Here is a 20,342-nt window from a genome sequence, read left to right as displayed (position 1 = left end):
TTCTTTAAATGCCAAGTCATGTAAGTTTTCTATTTGAACAAATGCAGAGGTGAAGCAGAATTTTAAAAACTAATAGCTTGACGTTGTCTTTCCAGCTTAGTGACTTTGGAGTTCTCTAAAGCAGAGCCTCAAATCAGACAACAGAGCATAAAAAAATTTTTTTGTTACTGAGAGAACTGGATGGTGGTTTTCTCCCAGAAGATAAAAATGGGACTTTCTTATATAGGGTCTTTTTGGGGAGAGGCAAAAATACATTTTCTCACCAAAATGGCAGTATCTGCATTGCTGCGTGTTTTTCAAAGCTGCATTCTTAAGAATAAGAGGCAAACTCTTTGTGGTTGTCAGTGATCACACATTTAGAAAGGAAAACAGTGTTGTTTCAATGCTGTGTCTTCAAGTGATAAAACAAGCAGATCCTGGCTTTGGTGTGCTGGTTCTCATGGGCAGGCAGTGCCCTGCTTACTGCTGTGTCTGCAGGTCCCTTTCCACAGGGACAAGTGAAGGGAGGTGCAACTGAGCCTCATTGTTTTGGAACACCTTGCAAAAGCAACATACTGTGAGCAGAGTCCCGGAGAAACTCTACAGGCCGTGGCCTTTTCCTGTCAGCACTACCCTGCAGAGCAGAGATGCTCCTAGGTCGCACTTCCTATAGATGGAAAATGGGACCTACAAAAGAGTGCGCATCCATCAGCCCTATTCGGTTGTCAGAGAGAGGTCACCAGAAGAATCACTTCCAGAACCAGTAATGATCAAATTTAGAAGCTCTCTTAAGATTTATGCAAACTGAAGTGGGCCCTCATGGTGATGTTTTGCTACTGAAAGGTGTGTTGGAACAAATGTAGGGATTTCTTTTGCATAAAGGCAGAAGGATTGTGCTATTTCCTCTACCAAATGGAAAGGAGAGGCACTACACCTGCCCCTGACAAGGACCTGAGTTCTGCCTTTGTGACTCTAGATCCATACCTGCACAGAGACACCACCCACTGGCGCTTAACCCCTTGTCACTGGAGGCCTTCATGCTGGGGATGTTACAGGACTTGAATCATTTGTGAGTGCCATCTGAAGAGGGCCATGAGAGGTAGCTGAACCTCCACAGTTTATGGTTTCAAACAAAGATCTGGTTTTGCGTGTATGTATCCAGGCACCAGCTGAATTTTCTGCAGCTTTTCCTTCTTGTAACCATACCCTAAAGGCTGGTGAGGAATAAATCAGTACATTCTTGATAAAGCCTGTCCAGGACCTATATGTTCAGCCAGCCTTGGAGGGTATATGCAAATGCCTGAACTGTTTGCTTCTTGGATACTCCTCCTAATCATCTTGCTTTCTTCTTGTGTTTGACCACTGAAGCAACATGGAGTATTTGATGAAGTGAGTCCTAGATCCCCTGGTTTTATTTCATATTCAGGATCAGAGGGAGATGGAGGCTCCTTTTAGTTCTGTTTTTTTTCATCTGTTCATCCATTTTTGATTCTCCGTGATGAGTTCCCCTTGCCACTCTGATTCCCTTCATTGTATCTTACAGACTGGCTCTTGCGTGTTGAGCTCATGCATCTTGTCAGAGCACTGAGCTCTCACAAGGGCCTGAGGCTGCTGAGTCTCATGGATGTCCCGTTTTCAATGACAGGTTAAAGGACCAACAAAAGGTTCAGTGCTATCAGCAGTCATGACAGCAGATGCTGTTTTGTCCTTGTCTGTATTTGTCTTTTGAAGAAATCCTGTTTAATAGCTTCCCGAGAGATGCTGAGTTTCAGAGCACTGCCCCCAGCACTTGTGGTGTCCAGGGTCCCCAAGATTGCACATCACAACACATGTGGCTGCTTGGATAAGGGCCCTGGTACATTCCACAGGACAATTCATCACTGTAAGATAATTTGCTCCCATATTCCACAGGAGATAGCTTATTCTAAAAAAATGCTAAGCCATTTACTGCAGAAGCTCTCTGCTGACAAGGAGAAATCTGCTGTGTCCTTGGCTGAGATCCCAGAATTCACAAAGCACTTCTGTGTGACAGATCAGTCAGGATTAGGCATCACAGGTTTGTGTTGAGTGAATTTGCTCCTGGAATGGACACATATCTAAAAAACATGTATCACACAGTGGTCCAGACTTGCCAGCAGCTAGTTAGTGTGGTAGACACAGGAAGGGTGGGAAGAGTCAAAGTCATCAGAAATTCCTACACTTTTTTGGTTGGGAGAGAGCTTCAACAAAAGCATGAGGAAATCCTTACTGCCATGACCAACAAGAAGTTTATTGCACATCTCTCTGTTCTGGAGTGAGAAAACACATTTAAACAGGGTGAAAGATGCAAGGACTTCTCTCCCTTGCAGGAATCAGGTCTTCAGGTAAAAGTTTTGTTCCTCTTAATCAGGACACCATGCAAGACAACACCACAAAAGTTTAGTGCACCGTGTGGGCTATATCACTACAACTAAATTGAATGTCTGGCACATTTTCATGACTCTCAGTCCCAGTGCTGATGTGTAGCATCCATATCCACGAATTCTTGTCTCTGTAGTGCCTGTTGGGGTGGTCCATAACTGTGCTGATTTGTAAACAGTGTCTGGAAATAGCTTGGGAGAGTGCAGGCCTGAGACCATGCCAAACACAAAGTAATATGAGGTAGTGAAAGTCAAATGCCTGAGAACATTCCTTGGCACTCCTGAGTTCACTAATATAGCCTCCATACTCCTGGATTTGGTTTCCTTGTTGTCCTTGTACGTCCTCAGACTAAAAGTCATTCCCCAGAAGACCACATCAGCAGAGATCAGAATAACACAGATTGTTGCTCTGGCCTGCATTTCTTTGAGGACATTTCTTTACATGGTCATTCCCGTAAGCAGTTGTGGTTGCAGTGTGCCCCAGAACAACTTTTCGACTGACATATGCCTTGTTGATCCTCATCTGATACATGACTTCAAACGTACGCAGATTGGAAGGTCTGCCTGAACTTGCTCTCTCTGCTGATCATCTGGGCCCACTGAAATGCAGCAGCTTGAAGTCCACCCCCTCTGTCCGCCATCATTACACTAAAGTGATAATGATTTTTTTTAAATCAGGTGCTGGTCCTAGGAGAAGCTTTGCTACCATGACTTTCTAATGACAGCCTTCATCCTCCCTGACACACCTTTTCCCTGGAGAGAAATGTGTGGGGACTTAAAGGACACAGGGCTGCTCTGTATTCTGGCACTAACTGTGGTTCCTCCTGATACACCATCCACCCAGATTCAGTGGCCTGTTTTTCTCTGAAAACCATCCTCCTACTTTTGGATGGACACCCTTTGTTTTCTCGTTTGCCTATTCTGTTCGTCTTTGTCTGTGACAAGCAAAAAGGCATTTATTAGTCAGGCAGTGCTTGTGGCTTGTTGAAATGGGTTGCATTGTTGTCCCCAAGAGCTGTGTTGAATACATTGCCTTAATAAGTAACATTTTGAGCAGCATTTTGTTTCTAAAATACAGATAACATAATTCAGCTAGTGTAGTTTTTATTTTTAAATAACTACTTTTAGGCTAGTCTGCAGAGGAAAATAAAAGAACAGAGTCTCTGTTTCATATGCTAAGTTAAGGGGTAAGCCACAGTGATCTGTACTAATCTAATTCTTTTCACGTTCATGTGAACTCATGAAGAAATTGGAGATTTTTCAGGAGACCCCAGCAGGTGAGTATTTCCCATTTTAGCACTCAAAGAAATGGAATTAAAAATAGTTGTAGTTGGAAGACACAGAACACTCTTGAAATCCTCCCTTTTAAGATTGTTAAAGGGGAACTCGGGCAGTTTTGAAAATCCAGCTCCTATGTCCTGTGCCAGTGAAGTAGGTGAACTGAAGCTTTGCTATAATCTGGCTGTGTTTTAGTGTATGTCTAAGTTTCTCTCTAAATAGGACCTCCTGTAAAGAGAGAGGTATATTTTAAAAAGGGGCATGCAAGCATTACTGAAATGAAACTTTGATGGTGAGTCATTTGTTCATGCTTGGTTTTAACTGCTTTTTAAGGGATGAAGAAGAGAAGAAAAAGTCTCACTCAGATAGTACAGATGAAAAGGATAATGGGAGCCAGATGAAGGCTGTCAGCCGAATTGGCAACTCAAATAACCCGTTCCTGGACATCCCGCATGACCCCAATGCTGCTGTATACAAAACTGGATTTCTGGCTCGGAAAATCCATGCAGATATGGATGGAAAGAAAAGTGAGTATCTTTCACTCTTAATGTCTCATTTTCTTGTTATCTCTGTGCAGTGCCACTTACAATGCTCCCATGTGCTTCTCAAGGCAAATAGTGCTGCTTCATTAGGGGAAATTGCAGCAATAATAAACAACACAGCAATTGGATTATCACACTCTCACTATTAGACCAGGATTTACAATACTCAGTCTCATTTGCATGCGTGAGCATAATGAGTAATGTGATACAGCAAAGCAATGTGAATCTTTTGTCCTAAAAGAAAATTAATCTCATGGTTTACAAAAGAGAAAATAATTTCAAGTGAATTACAGTAGCTGTTACGTAGTAGTTTGGTAATTCTCCTTTTATTTATATGACACCAGATTTTTTCAAATCTCCCTACCCTCTGGTTCCGCCTTTAAAGAAAGGCTGTTCTTTATTGCCACTTGGAAGGAAGCTGTAACTGTTCCCTTCGGTACTTTCCCATCCTTGGGTCACATACCCAGTGAAATTCAGCACCTTTTGGTAATAGCCAGATTTATGCCATGCAGTTCCTCCCTGCCCCTTTTTTGTAATAATCCTGCTGTGTCTCTTACTTATTTTAATTGTCATCTTTCCTTCTTGTCCTGCATCTGTTTGTGATGCACTAATTATTAAAGGCCTCTTGTTTGCTTCTGTGGGTTTTGTTGTTCGAATATCTTGTTTGTTTTCTATTGACCTTGGAAACAGCAAAGGCTACTCTCTTAGAGAATCTGTATTTTCACCGATCATTATTGATGATCGCCTAGTCACTGTTCACATTGGTGGTCTGAACCCACAACATGTGACTTTGTGGTAGATTTCCAGTAAATGCAGTTCATTCCTAGCTGGGCTAAGCTCTTCAGTGTTTGATGTTTTGCTAGGATATTTTAGAAGGTACAGTTGGAGGTCAGTGTTTTCAAGCTGGAGGCTGACAGCTGGACAACTAAATCCAAACAGTGGTGTTGAAATCAACCTGACCTCATTCTTTGTGATGACTGGATTCTCTGAATAGGTTTCTCTTTATTAAACTTCTGTTTATTTCTCCTTAATAAGGAATTCTATCTATTTGCCTTTATTAAATTATTTCTTTAATTACAAGTAATCAGAACTGCTGATTATTCAGTACACCAGATGCTGGCATTTTTGGGGATAATCATTTTATGAGTAACATAATTAGGGCCATGTCTTCATAAGTTCCTGTACATCGTAGACGTTTATCTCTCATTGTCATGCAGCTCTTGAAAATGCGAATAAAATGAAGCTTATTTTTTTAAATTTAGTTAGACCTTTTCATATTTAGTTTCCTAATGGATATGTTGCAGGGCAGAGATCAGCTTGTGTGGTATTGCTAATGAAATGATGTACTAACAATAAGATATGTGTTTTCTCAGGATGGGAGTACTGGGGGCTAAAACACTTAGGCAGTCTGGAGGAAAAGGATGTAACAGAGGCCAGTGACTGAAATCTGAACTGAACAAATGCCAATTAGAAACAAGGCCTGTCATGTAAAATGGGAATGATTAACCTCCAGAGCAAGGGACTAAGTAACCTCTTCACTATCATTTGTGGTCTTCAGATCAGAATTGGATGCCTTTCTGAGGGTGATGCTTTAGTTGTGCATGGGTTATTAATTTCAGCATAGTGCCAAGTGGATGCTGCTCAGTGATGTGTGCTTGGTGGAGAGTGAGCTTGGATGCAGGCTTCTAGTCTCTGACACTGCGACCATACAGCCTGTGCCTTCTTTCGTGCTGTTGCAGCTGAATTTCACACTGGAGCCTTCATGCTGAATCCGTTCTTTTCCCTTTTGTACTTTCCCCCCCACCACCCTGCTTGTTTCTAGGAATCTATGGGCTGCATATATTGTCTCTGTTAATTTCTTTATCTTCTAACTGACTTTAGGTTACTTGAGGGGTGATTTTTTTTTCCCTTTCAACTTTTTTTGACTTCCCTTTCCTTTCTCCTCTTTGGCTTTCCCTGTGGCCACAGGAAGAAGAGAAGGGACCAAGAAGCTGTCTGACAACTCAGTACCAGCTTGGGTGTTCAATGACAGCAAGGGGAGAAGGATGCTCTTAAGAGGCACTGCTTTCTCACCAATGCTCTGTTGGTCCTGAGCAATGCCAGCAAGTCTGCTGTGGCTTGGAGAAAGGATGTTTCCGTCTGTAAACTGCCACAGCGCAGAGCTCAGACCTATCTGTATAGGGGCAATGTCCACCTACCTCCAAGAGCACAAAGACTAGATCTCTCTGGCCTGCTTTCTGCATTGCTGCAATTCACTTCTGACCCAGTCGAGGGCTGTTGTCAGGGTTTTCTTATTACCCTCACACACAGCAGCTCTGTGCAGGCACTGTGCTGAGTTGCATTATCCTTTGAAAAGGAGACTACAAACGACGTTTAACACAGGACTAATGTAGCTCTCCTGTTGCCTAGACAAAGTGTAAAAATGGATCCAAGTTAAATGGGTTTTCATTTGTTTCCTTTGCAGCTCCCCGGGGAAAGCGAGGCTGGAAAACCTTTTATGCTGTGCTGAAAGGAACGATCCTGTACTTGCAGAAGGTATGGGAAATCACTGTCCTTTTGAAACTAATTAAAGAGGAATTAAGCAGCAGGCATATTCTCTGTTCTCACAGCCCACCTCCAGGCTCCTTTGCCTCCAACACACAGTGTAGCTGCTCTCTCCACTCCCCTCCCTGTTTACACACACATTAAGGCATGAATCCTTTCACTGACACCCTCCCCCTTTTGATGCTTTCAAGTTAAGTTCCATTGTCTCCATCCACATGTGCACCCTATCGATTCCATTTATACCACTGCTGCCACTCATGGCTGAATAAATAGCCAGCTTCACCAGCAAAGACAGTATCATCTCTCTGTGTCTTGCACACATTCCTCTAGCCTGTTTTTGACGTTGCATTTGATATATATGACTTCCCGTCTTTAAAGGCTGTCCTCCTTTCCCATCTTTTCATAGCATACTTTTCTGTAATGCCTGCAAGACCAGCTGCAAAACAATTGAACAACAGCTTTGCCATGGTAGAAATCTGCAGCTTCTGCTCCGCAGCAAAACTAAAGGAAAAAATAATGCTTTCCCCCCTTCCCCACCCCCCCCAGCAATATGAGATGCTGATTTCTCACAAACTTTGCTCCCTGACAGCAAGAAATCTAAAAAAAAAAAAGTCAGCTGAAACTCTTCAAGTCTTTTGGCACAAGCTTAAATATATTGCAGTACAGTTTTAACTGTACTCCTGGAATGTACAATGCAACATATGAGTGAGAACTGTTAAAGTCAAATAAACGCCAGCAGCTAAGTAGATTGTTAATGTTTTTTGCCCCCTCACCGTAGGTCAAATATTTGTGAAATAGGTGTGTTTGTCCAGACTGCCCTGTACTATAGAAATATACTCCTATAAAAGTGTTTTTACTATTCCATTGTGTTTCGCAACTATCAGGAGGACAAGTTCAAGTACATACTGCTGTTTCCTCCTCTCCTGCTTTGGCTTTCTGAAGTTGTTAGTTTCACTGGAGTCAACCGGGATAGCCTCTGAGAAAAGAGAGAGTGGTTTGGATCAAATTCTGATAGCACATAGTTTAGGATGTAGATGTTCTGGGTGCTGTACCTTTTCGAGAGCTGAAATACTGAAACAGACAAAACGATCTGCAGTCAGGATGGAAAATTTGGGCTGAAAGTTGGATGTGACATGCTCAAACCCCACACGAAGGACTTGAACTAAGTCTGCTGAATCTCAGCTGAGCCCTCCCTCTGGTCATCTTGCTGGCAACAGTCTCGGAGTTTGCTAACATGGTCTTAATGGCAGATTTGTACTTGCCCTTCCCTGAGTGAAACAGAGTCACCTACTTTGATTTCTGACGTAAGTCATCTTTAGTGTTCACCTGAAAAGACTGTGTGGTTCCCTAAGAAGGCTCCCTGTCTGTAACACATTTATTAATTTATTATTTGATCTTTGAGGGGGGATTATTAAATTTTCAAGCAGAAGAAATTGGGATGATGTGTATTTTAGAGTTTTAATTATATACTTTTATGAGTATGACTGGCATACTAGCTTTCTATTTGACAAAATGTAGAGATGCTGATGTAGCATGCAAATTTTCTACAGAATAGTGCTTTAAGCACTCTTACCCTCCGTCATTTGGAGAGCAAGAGAGTAATTTCAGATCAGACTGCATCTTTGCACAACTGAATATGTTGCTGGAGTTCTTGTTCGTATTTGTTTGTTATTTGTGCCTTGCACTTGTCACAGCACTTGAATTCAGTGATTACAGGTCGGTTACTCTACAAAGCTGCGTTCTCCCATTTGGTCCTGAAGACACTTGCACTGAAACATGTTGCTGTAGCACAGTGACAAGCAGGGCTTTTACTTTAGCGCAGTAAAAGGTTGACAGAGGGGCCTGGTGGGAGGTGACTCATTCCCAGAGTGATGGGGCAGCTGTGAGCCTCCCCAGGGTGCCTCCAGCCCCTGCTTAGCCACATTGCCTCATACTGCAGCTGTGAAACATCCTCTGATTTCTCTTCAGCTCCAGAAGGTACAGCCCTGAAATAGACTTTGCTTTATTAGGGGTGTGATATTGCAGAAGTAGAGGGTACCATGGTTTTAAAATACACACATAGACCAAGCTGTTGTAGTAGAAGTTGCTGAGCTGTTGTTTCCTTTCGCAGTACACCAGGAGACCAAAATTACCCTAATTTCAGAAAGTTCATAAGCATTTTAGAACAGCTTGACTTCTTTGTAGCTCTACATAGCTCTGGCAGTAGTCATGGCCGAAGGATTTCTTTGTCTCTCTTTGCCTTTTCTCCTGATTATGAAGGGCAAGGTGCATTCACGTGTGCACACATACATTTTCTTTCTCTTATTAGCTATATGTTGTCTGTGTGTCTGTGGAGGTAACATCTGTGATGATGGTCTCATTGCATTGAGTGCAGTTCAAGCAGAGGAGACAGAAATCTCACTGTTTTGGTGCTATATACACACAAACACATGTACAAACCACTGCACTGTTGCTTTCCGTGCTTATCTGTAACTCAGCTGCTCCCTCAAGACACTACTGTAATATAAATATTGTTTGTAGCAGCTGTGATTCCTCCAGTAGGCAGTGTGATCCCAATTCTGCTGTCATTCTGTTTGCATACTGCTCCAGTTCTCCTTGTTTTGCTGTCAAAATCCATATATGGGAATGGTTTGTAAATGGTGGTCACTTGAGATTTACTGGGGAGTTTATCTGGATAGTCTTGTCTCCATGCCTATACTTGATTTTTTTCCATTGAAACCGTTCCAGTGCTAATTCCTATACTGCTTATTGTTTTATTTTTAAGTGAGTGATTTAAGAGAGGTAGTTCATGAATTGGTGAGCACAGCAGCTACCGGAGGGGCTTGGTTGAGGCATTCACAATTAGCCAGCTAAACGTGCTTGCATAGTGTTATATAAAATGAGAGGTTTGACATGTTTGGGATGTTGGACCTGTCTCTGGGCGTCCTCAGGTCAAGGTTAATTTCTGTCCCTCTATTTATAGCAAGAGGAAATGGCAAAGTAGGAGCTTGACAGAATGTCTGTTCACTGAACTGACATGGGATGTGATGTGCATACAGAAGAGAGGTTTATAAGGAGAGGGCATAAGGCTGACCTCGCTTTCTTGCTAGAAATTGCTTCTGGGCAAGCAGTGCAGTACATGGACCTTCATATTTTGTTTGGACTCTTCTGTGAGGTTTGCAACATCTTCATTCTTTGATGTGGCACTTTATAATCTTGCAGGCTTTCTGGTATTTTTATATAACTTTTCTCAAATATGTTTCGTCTATTTAAAAAAAAAGAGAGAAAGGGCAGAATGATGCAAAGTGTTTGATGACAAGACAGGGAATTTTGCAGTCGTCACATGCAAGTGAAGCAGAGATATCCACCCACATGGTACAGTGACTGATAAAAAGTCAAATGCCATTCTCTGGTCTATCAAAAATGGATTTAGAAACATGCTGACTCTGGGTCAGCAGGATGTGGGAAAGTCATTCTCTGGGAGTCTGAGAAAGATGAATTCAGCATGTTGTTGTGCTGTGTGCAGCACTCACATCAGCCTTGAGTTGACAGAGAGGTCACAGTTCCTTTCTGTCTTCTCAAGTGTTTCTTGCCTCTGTCTTGTTCTAACTTTAGCAAGCTGCCTTCCATTTCAGCCTAATCTTCACACTGACACCAGCATAACAGAGCACGTGCTATCCTTGATGGCACTGGAAATAACAGATGTTCCTGCTCCCTGGGTATTCCTTGCCAGCTGAAAAGAGTTGGAAACCTCAGAGGAGGAATTTTGACAGCACATTCATGTCCTTCCAGCTTTTCCTGAGGCTGGCCAACTATGTGCAGACATTTCCGGTATGCTGATGAGTGCCTTTGGAGAAGCTGGCAGAGCCCCAGCTGTCAAGGTAGATTGCAGCCATCTGATCTGGTGGGATTAGTAAGGATTATCATGAATGCTGTATGTTGGTAAGGAAGGATTCTCAGCCAAGACTGCTTCTAAGACTGCCCAAATGTGGAGTTCTTCTAGAACAGGTTGAGACACCAGAGCGAGCTGTGGACATTGGACACATCTCAGAGGAAGCTGGAAGGCAGCAGGAAGGGCAATAGCTGACACTGTCTCTAGGCTATAACTTGAGGAAAGCCAGAATATCATGTTTCTGAGGCCTGTCTGAGTTCATTTCCTGGCCCTGAAGTTTTCCCAATCTCTCTGGACAGTGGAGCCTGTCATTTCCACTCAAACTACCACCATATAAATCAGCTTTTCAACCTATGAAGGAAGGGGCTTGACCTGGGGGCTTGCTTGCTCCACCTTCAAGATGGGACTGGCACAGGCATTGGACAGCCTTCTCCAGTTCTTGTTCTTCAGCTAGGAACCTTCCCGCATCTTACTTGAAGGGAAATTAGGGAGAACCCGAAGCATGAGTAAGGATGAGGAAGGATGGGTCATGGCAGAGGAGCAGTATGCTTTGTCCTCCTTTCTGGGAGGTGATCACCAGATCTGGTGACTCCCCATCCGTTGAAACTCATCCTGGAGAGCCCTGACCAAACTCGGCCTGCCTGAGAGCACGGGTGCATTTGGCAGTGCTGTAGTTGCCTCTGGCTGCAGCCCTGGTCCTTATGCTGCCAGATAAGCCCTGTAAACCAATTCATGCACATTAACCAGCTCTTCTCTGGAGTAGGTGCCTCTCTGGGTGCTTAAGCTACTGCTGTCCCTGCACACTTGTGGCTGCTAAACCCCATCTTGTAGCTCTTGTGTTCAAGTGGAGCGATCAATATCTGTCATGCTTTCAGTCAATTATTCCTCTGTTTCACAGCCATCACACCCCCTCCTTTGGTGGGTGTTTCAGATGAGACTGATTTTTGTGATGTACTAAAGAGGAAAAAATTGAATCAATTGCAGTCTGCTTTGGCCTTTTCTTCAGAAGCTGCATATGCAGCACTGCTGGTAAGTGACTTATGCTTGAGAAAGCTTTCCCAAGCCATCTGTAGTCAGGTGGCTTTAAACTGGACCTCTGGCTACACCGTGATTGTGCCCTCATCTGCTTTCTGTCACTCAGGAGATCGAAGACTGCTCCCAGGCTGACACTTGCAACACAGGGGAGTTGGAGTCCCTGCTTTTGTCATTTGGTGTTAGGAGTGGTACTCTTGTTGTGGCAGAAACTTGGACGGTGCTCTGCTTGCCATTTACAGACCCTGTGCAGAGAGATCTAAAGCAGATTGCTGCATTTTCTTTTTGGAAACTGATAAGGAGTCTTCTTCACTATATGAGAGCTTGTCTAGGAGTGCATACTAAGGTAGTTGTTTAAGGAAAGTAAACATTGAGTGGAGGCTGAGAACCCAAGCACGAATGAGCAGCTGAGCAGTGGAGGTGGGGAGCTGGCCATGAAGGATTCCTAAGATGCAGACAAGTAATCCAAAGCTGTTGTGATAGTCAAATACTCCCTGTTTATCCTTCTTCCCGTCAAGCAGGAAGTGGAGCTACTTCTCTCCTTTGCAAAGAGATCAAAAGAAGAGAAAGAAAGAGAAAGGAAAAGATGTTAAATATAGTGGAAACCCCAAGTACTCAAATCAGGTTGTGTTCAGATCATATACATTAATATTATTCATGACTACGGAACAAAGTTTTTCCCTAGGTTAAGGAAAAAGGAGCAGCACATGGAGAATAAGATGTCATTTTTCCCTTGTTAACTCTTGCAGGATGAATATAAGCCAGAAAAGGCTTTGTCAGAGGAAGATCTGAAGAATGCAGTTAGTGTGCATCATGCGCTGGCATCCAAGGCAACAGACTATGAGAAGAAACCCAATGTCCTCAAGCTTAAAACAGCAGATTGGAGGGTCCTGCTTTTCCAAGCCCAGTGAGTGCTCTCTTCTGATTTGTGCCAATCACTGAGGAAAGGAAGCATTGCTGAAAGAGGGTTAAATTCATATCTGGACAGGTTGAAGCAGAGGCTTAAGACGTTCAGTCTGTTTATTTGATCAGAAATAAGATTAAGTAATGATTTGATTAGAGTGCACAAGTAGTTCATGAGAAAGAAACATAAAGTTTTAAGAGGCTTTTCAATTTAGGCTGAGAAGGGCATAACAAGATGCAGCAGCTGGAAGCTGAAGCCGCAAGAAATTCAATTTGGAAACAAGGCACAAACTTTTAGCAGTCAGGGTTATTAATCATTGAAACAAATGACCAAAAGCAGTCTTGGATTGTCTGTCTCCTGAAGCCTTCAGGCCCTAGCCAGATATCTTTCTAGAAGATATGCTTTGGTCATAAACAAAGTTACTACTTAATACAGGAGTAATTTGATTAAATTCTTCAGGCTGTGATACCCAAGTAGAACAGATGACCTGTCTTTTGCTTCTGACATTAAAAACCTGTGCATCAGTCTTATGTATGAGCCCTTCTCTACTGAGATCCATGTGAAATCTCCTGAAGATCTGTGGTGTACAGCACAGCTGAGACCTTAGGACATATGTATTGGTATTAGCTGACTCTGTCATCTGTGTCATTTGGATTGGATTAGGAAAGGTGCATGCTAAGTTGAGTTATGGAGCTGATTCTGAGCCAGCCTGCAACTGAGATACCTAATGCTAACCACTTGCAGAGATAGACCAGAAGACTGAGCAAACTCTTTAAGACTTGTCCAGGTCTGGTTGTTCTCACTTCTAAAATGCCATCAAAGGGATGTGGAAGAGGTAGAGGAGGTTGAGTAAACAGGTGCTTAATATGTGTTTCTTCTCCAGGAGCCAAGAAGAAATGCAGACCTGGATCAACAAGATTAACTCTGTGGCTGCTGTCTTCTCTGCACCACCATTTCCAGCAGCAATTGGCTCTCAGAAGAAGTTCAGTCGCCCACTCCTGCCAGCCACCACAACAAAGCTATCTCAGGTGAGCTGATTTTATATAGAAGGTAGGTGATGATGATTTCTCTGGCTGGCTCGAGACTGGACAGCGATCCTTGGCATTATTTTGTGTCTGTCACCATTAGTATTCCCAGGAGAAGGAGGCTTGCATGATAAAAATTTGCTCATTTCCTGATGCACGATTTGAAGTGGGGGGAGAGAAGAGGCAAATCTGAATACAATTTTATATTTTTGAAGAAAAGAAACAATCACCAGTGTTCCTAGTAGCAGATACAGAATAATCGTCCCACAGTTATGGCTGTGCAGAGGACATCTCAAATAGTCTGACTGGTGTGGTTTTTTGTATTTGAGTGTTACTTGCCACCTATTTCAGAAGTATGCCAAATAAATACTTCTGGTTTTGGCTTATTGGGGTGATAAAAGGTGAAAGCTGATGCGTCAGGCAAGCATTGATTGTATTGTATTTCTCTGACAATACTTTTCCAGACTCCAACCCTTATCAGCTCAGGGATTTCCTGTTTTAATGTATATTTATAAATTGTCTCTTACTCTTTAGTCTCCCCTTGTGATCACATAAGCGTTTAACTTCCACAACATCCTGTGGCAGGGAGTTTCACAGCTCTACTACTTGCACAAAAAACCACCTACTTCTGCTTCTGTCAGGATGGCTGTGTCTAATCGTTGCGCCCAGAATTCTGTGTACTTTGGGAACTGTGATGCATGCCTGCAATTCCTCCTCCACTGGCAGAAACACAATATTGATTGCATTGATGAGGTTGACAGAGTGGCAGAGGTGATAAATCCCAGTCCCAGGTGTATACTTTATGAGTAAACTCCTGCAGCTTTTAAAGCCATCTGCCCGTGCTGGATTGCTTCTTAAATGCCTTTCTTCTGTGGTCTTCATAGCTTAGCAACACTCCTTAGAAACCACTATCTCATAATCTGCATTTCTCTAAGGGGGTGGTTCTTTTACGTCGCCCCTGCTTTTTCCCTCCCTGTGGCAGCAGCCTTTCTTCTTGCAGTGTGGTGACCGACTTTCTGTCTTCTGTTCTCTGTTAAAGGTTAAAACATGTCTCATGCAGAATAATACTAACTTGTCTATCCTTGTTGTTTTACCTTTTGCTCATACATATCTTTTTTAAAATACTGTACAGGGCTTCAATAATTTACCCCCAGTCACCAAGAAAAGCTCTTTACTCATCATTGTTTTGTGTGATTGCTCCATTTAGCACGTTGTTTCATAGTCTTACTGTTTCTGCTTAATCTGGAAAGGAAAAAAATAGAACACAGCCCTGTGGTTTGTGTCTCGGAGAAGGGGAGTCACGGAAAGTGGTATAAGATAAGCTGTTTTAGCTAAAGGCAGAAGAATGTTAAGTGTTCAAAGCAGATAAATTCAAATTCAAGCAGAGACATGTCTGCTTTTATCTGTCAGTGTGGAAAAGCTGCCAGCAGGCTGCTTCTCATTTGTCAGACAAAAAATATGAATTGTCAAATCCGTGTGGTTGGTGTTTAGGATTTTGTGGGCTGAACCATGATGGACAGTACTTCTTCAAAGGGCCTCTTCCTGGCCAGGCAGAAGTCAGGATGCACTGAGAATCTAACATGGGTGAGGGAGAGAGGTTGGTCATGACAAATCATTGCACCAAGTTTACATTCAAAAGCAGATCAGTGTCCAATCTTGGGTAGTCCAACCAAAGAAGGATGTGACAAAGCTATCTATAAAGGAACAACCAGTCTAGAAAATACCTACTAGGAGTTCTTTTTCCCCCCTTTTTTTCTGAGAATGTGCTTACATACAGAAATGCTCCACAGGACTGCTGTCCTGGAAATTCCAAGTGCCAAATTAATAGCTGCTCAAAGACCTCCTGTCATCAGGCTGTAGAGCTCACTGCAACAGAATGTCACTGGGATCGGTGATTCAACACAGTGTAAAGAGTGATTGGGCACTAATAGAGAGAGCAAGCAGGTCCAGGGTAGTTACAGCAACAAGAATTTTTGGCAGCCAATAGCGGCTGGTTTGAGCCCTACCATGTATAGGCGGAGACAAATTATCCCACATATTTCTTTCTTCAGTTCTCACGCAAAAGAGCTGAGATGCAAGATTAGCTGGGGCTCAACTATCATACTCTGTAGAAGTTTTCCTCCTTTCTGCTCTTTTCAGCAGCTCAAGCACAGTGAGCTGAGAGGCTCAGTCCCTGGTGTGACTCACAGTGCAGTGCAGGATGTCTGAACTGGGCTTGAAGCTTGAGGCTGCAAGCTGTACAACCATGCCACGGTGGGACAACTGCTGGCATCTGTGTCCTCTTCTGAGGCTAGTTACGTATGCGGGAGCTGAGCTGGGTGCTACCTGCTGTTACAGTTCTGGGGAAGTCACTGAGATCTGTGTGATCACGTCTATATTTTGGACTTACCTAATTCAAACATAATTTCAGATCCAAGCCTAGAGATGGCCAGAAAGCCATGATACAGGGGCTGGAAGCCTTCTGAGCTGAGGGAAGGTTAGCTGACAGATGGACTGGAGGAAGTGAGTGGGCCTGGGATTATGATAAAGGAAATTGCCTAGAAAGGGGGAGTAGCAGCTCTTCACTTTCTCCAACTGCACAGTGGTAAAAGCTGGTAGCAGCTTAGTAAAACAAGATACCTTCTGAGGATTGGATAGCCCTTCCTCTTCTGGATGCATTCTGTTGTTTTGAACAAATGGAAACTGCAGTCCGGAGAGCATTTGGTAGTGCAGAAATGGAAGGCAGGACCCTGACTCCATGTACTTTCTATCCTGGAAGGAACTACTTTTGCATTGCAAAGACCTGAGGCACGGTCTTCACCTCTCTCATTCTGCCCTTGATTTGACTGCCTACACAACAGCTCTAATTAGTTTGCCAAAAAATATATTAGAGCAGAAGTGTCATGTTGTCAATAATGCCTTGCAGCAAGCTGCTTCCGTTGCTCTCAGTAAGGCAAGAGATGACAGTTTTGCTATCCTTCCCAGTGGCATTTGCTAGCTGCTGAGGTTTTCTGCAAGCTTGGCTACTTTGGTTTGGTGCCTTTCAGAGAGCTGTTGGGGAAAAAGCTATGGGATAACAGACCTTATCAATGTAATTAAAATTAGTTACAGGAAAGAAGGAGAGAAAGAAAAAGAAACTGCTTGGTATTATTGTGCAGGGACTTTTCTACTTTGCTTATGGAATATTTTAGATTCTGTCACTTAAGTGCTTAATGTGTTTCTGAAGGATGAACAGCTGAAGTCCCATGAAGCCAAGCTGAAGCAGATCTCCACCGAGCTTGCTGAACATCGCTCCTATCCTCCTGATAAGAAGCTCAAAGGCAAGGAAGTAGATGATTACAAACTGAAGGACCACTATCTGGAGTTTGAGGTATGTATGGGAAACATTATTACTTTTACTTTTTGAGTGTGGATGGGTCAACTGATCTTATACTTAGGGTACAGTCGTAAAGTTCTGCATTTTTCACCTGATTTCACCAAGGACTATGTTCTCGATACATATGTCACAGCAATCCCAGAAGCTGGGATGTGGCTCCTCCTTCTGATAAGGACTTCCTGTGACCTTAGCCATGAATTTAGCTCCTCCTCTGTAAAAAGGAGGATGAAAATGTGACCCCCTGTCCTTGCCTGATGTATTTATTTGAAGACATGCTAAGAGCTTCAGGCAGAAACTGTTTTGTGTTGTAAGAATATTATTGCCTATTGTGGGGGCACCTCAGTCTTTACAGGATTACTGCATTCTGCAGTAATGCAAATCATTATAATTGTCTTCTGTTGGTATGTTCTGAAGGAATGGGTCATCTAAAATTATTCTCATAGGCATGCCTCATCAGACCCCTATGTGTTGTGTACCAGTGAGCTGGATGTCAGGACAAAAAAGGGAACAGCAGAATTAAAGACTGAGTGATGCAACTTAGGCAACTTCATTAGGAGGTTGTTCTGAGTATCTGACAGTAGTTTTTGTCCATCGTGATGTCTGCCACATTGTAGGGCTATAGGAGAGGGGGGCAGCAACCCAGAAGATGCTTGGAATTTTTCATGGCTGCACCTTTGGGCTTTCTCCCCTCAGTGTTGCCCTGGGTCTGAAAGGATCCTTGCTTGGCAAAGATCCTTCCATAGTCTGAAGAAGAGAAGAAGCAAGACAAAAGTTAGAGAGACTACCAGAGTCGATGCTGGAGGCAATGCAGACCTCCAGAACTGAAGCCTCCTGCCATCTATTATATGAGTTTCTTTTGGAGGAACACTTTTTATTCCTGGGCTTCACTGGTTTTATACTTTTGCTTTTGCAGAAGGTTGTAACCACTGTATTGGATCTGATTTTGCTGTAACTCTGGGCTGCACAGCGTCCGGTGAGCCTGAGATGTTTTGTGTAGATGTTTTGATACTATCTTGCATAGGCAACACAGTTGGCCGATTTGTTCTTCCACATCCTACATACCTGAAATGATCTGATGAACAATCAAATGAGGAAGTGGTGGCAAGCAAATGTGAACAGCATAGCCTATATAATCAGTAAAACAGGGCTGAAGTGAGTTTGTGCGATAACTCAGGTGACTGGAGTGCTGCCACGAATGAATACAGGCTTTTTAGAAAGGACAGACAGGGACGACAAGGAGAGGGAGTGAATGAGTAGCAGCCACACATGAAACTTTGCCTAAGGAAGGGTGATGAGTGAGCTGAGAGCTTATGGATCAGGATTAGTGGGCCCACCAAGATGAGTGTCATCGTAGTGGCTGTCTGCTAGGCCTTTTTCAAAAAACTGAAAGAAATATTGTGTTTGCTGGCCCTGTTCCTCATGGGGAACTTCAGCCACTCCTATATCTGCTGGATGGACAATACAGCAGGGCATAAGCAATCCAGGACATTTCTAGAGTGCATTGGCAACAACTTTCTAGCGCGTGTGGATCGAGGATCAGACAAGGAGAGGCATTTTTCTAGACTTCTCACTTATAAACTAGGAAGAACTCATTGGGAATTTGAAGGTTAGGGGCAACCACGGCAGCAGGGACCGTGAGATCTTGGCCTTCATGATCCTGAAAGGAGGGGTCATGGTAAAAGTAGGATCACAACCCTGGACTTCAGGAGAGCTGCTTTTGGCCTTTTAAGGGCCAAATGGGAAGAATCCCGTTAGATACGGCCTTAGAGGAAAGAGGGCTTTGGGAGAGCTGTTCACTTTTCAAGGATCATCTCCTGTAAGCTCAGGAGTGGTTCACCCTGAGAAGCAAGAAACCAAGCATAGTCTTCATGGATGAATAAACTGCTCCTTGCAAATCTTCACCATAAAAAGGAAGTGTGCAGGAGGTGGAAGCAGTGGCAGGTGACAAAGGAAGAATATACTGTCCAAGCATGTAGGATTGCATTTAAGAAAGCCAAAGCCCTTGCAGAGTTGAATCTGGCAAAAGATATGAAGAGCAAGAGGAAAGGTTTCTACAGATATGTTAACAACAGGGCAGCTCGGGAAAATATGGGCCCTAGCTGGAGCCCATAATGTGGCAGAGGACCTGGTCACAAAGAATAGAGAAAGGCCAGGGTACTCCATGTCATCTTTGTTGGGGTCTTGGCTGGTAATACAAGCATTCTGCAGTCACAAATACATGAGACTAGTTGGAAAATGTGGAGCAAGGAAGTCTTAGCCTTTGTGAAAGGTGATGAAATATGGAAATATTTAAACTGGACTTATGCAAGTCCATGGTATCTGGTGGGTTGCACCCATGAATGCTGAGGGAGCTGGATGATGTCATTGCAAGGCCACTCTCTATTGCCTTTGAAAGGTCATGGTGATCAGGGGAAGTCCCTTTGGACTTGAGAAAAGCAAATATCATTCCTGTCTTCAAGAAAGGCAAGGAGGAAGGTGCTGGGAACTACAGTCTGGTCAGCTGCTTCTACATCCATGGGAAGCTGATGGAGCAAATTCTCCTAGAAATCACTTCCAAAAACCTTAAAGACAAGAAGGTGATTGTGAATAATCAGCATGGCTTTATGAAAGGGAAATCATGCCTGACTAACATTATAACCTTTTACAGTGAGCCGTCTGGTGTGACGGATCAGGAGAGAGCAGTGAGTGTTGTTTGTTTTTGATGTTAACAAGGATTTTGAGATTATCCCCTCCTAACATCCTCATAGACAAGCTGAGGAAGTGTGGACTGGGCAATCAACAGTAAGGTGGTTTGGAAACTAGCTGAACAATCTATATCAAAGGGTTGTGATCAATGGTAAAAAATCAGTTTTGAACACAGCACTCAGATGCAGAGAGCAAGCCACGTACTTTCACTCTGTAGGATGTCTTCTGCAACTTGAGAGAGCACAGTTTCTTGGCTTTAGGTACTTGACATAAAGTTTATTTTCTATCACTTCTAGAAGCGTGATGAGTTAGGATGATTTGTAGGCTGGTATGTTAGATGATTTTAGAAAGATTGATGGAGAAGGAGTTTGTTGTAGATTTTTTCTGGTTTCTATCAGTTTTATCACGATGGCCTTTAGAGAAATACTCCTCAGGTACATCGGTACAGCACAGAACCAGTACAGCCTGGGAAGCAAAAGATGTCTTCTCCCCTAGTGAGAGCTTTAAACAGCAATTGAACTGTACAGTTCAGATATGTGAGCAGAACTGCAGGAATGCCTGGCTAGGCAAGCAGGTGGAGGCACCAATTTCAATAATGTGTGAGAGAGAGTGATTCAGGGTGCTACTATGCAATACTGTATTACCTTCACACTTGGCACAGATTGCACAGGCCATGTTAAACTATCAATAGGCAGTAAAAAAAAAAAAAAAAAAAAAAAAAGAAGGGG

At 43.2% G+C, this 20,342-nt stretch overlaps 1 protein-coding gene across 1 annotated transcript in view; it reads left to right on the top strand.

Moving 5' to 3' along the window:
- Positions 1-3,989: 3,989 nt before the first annotated feature.
- The window catches only part of LOC104272126 (PH and SEC7 domain-containing protein 3-like), a gene marked incomplete at its 5' end in the record, with an annotated part of 19,416 nt that continues 3,063 nt past the window's right edge, over positions 3,990-20,342 (top strand). The window contains 5 exons of the mRNA XM_009867036.1: positions 3,990-4,183; positions 6,663-6,733; positions 12,395-12,552; positions 13,433-13,577; positions 16,780-16,923. Of these exons, the coding sequence (XP_009865338.1) occupies positions 3,990-4,183; positions 6,663-6,733; positions 12,395-12,552; positions 13,433-13,577; positions 16,780-16,923 (712 nt within the window). The remainder of the gene's footprint in view (positions 4,184-6,662; positions 6,734-12,394; positions 12,553-13,432; positions 13,578-16,779; positions 16,924-20,342) is intronic.

The sequence above is a fragment of the Apaloderma vittatum genome, unplaced genomic scaffold, assembly GCF_000703405.1.
Source record: "Apaloderma vittatum isolate BGI_N311 unplaced genomic scaffold, ASM70340v1 scaffold7783, whole genome shotgun sequence".
Taxonomy (NCBI): domain Eukaryota; kingdom Metazoa; phylum Chordata; class Aves; order Trogoniformes; family Trogonidae; genus Apaloderma; species Apaloderma vittatum.
Note: the sequence above shows the minus strand (reverse complement) of the source record. Positions and strands in the feature narration are given on the sequence as shown.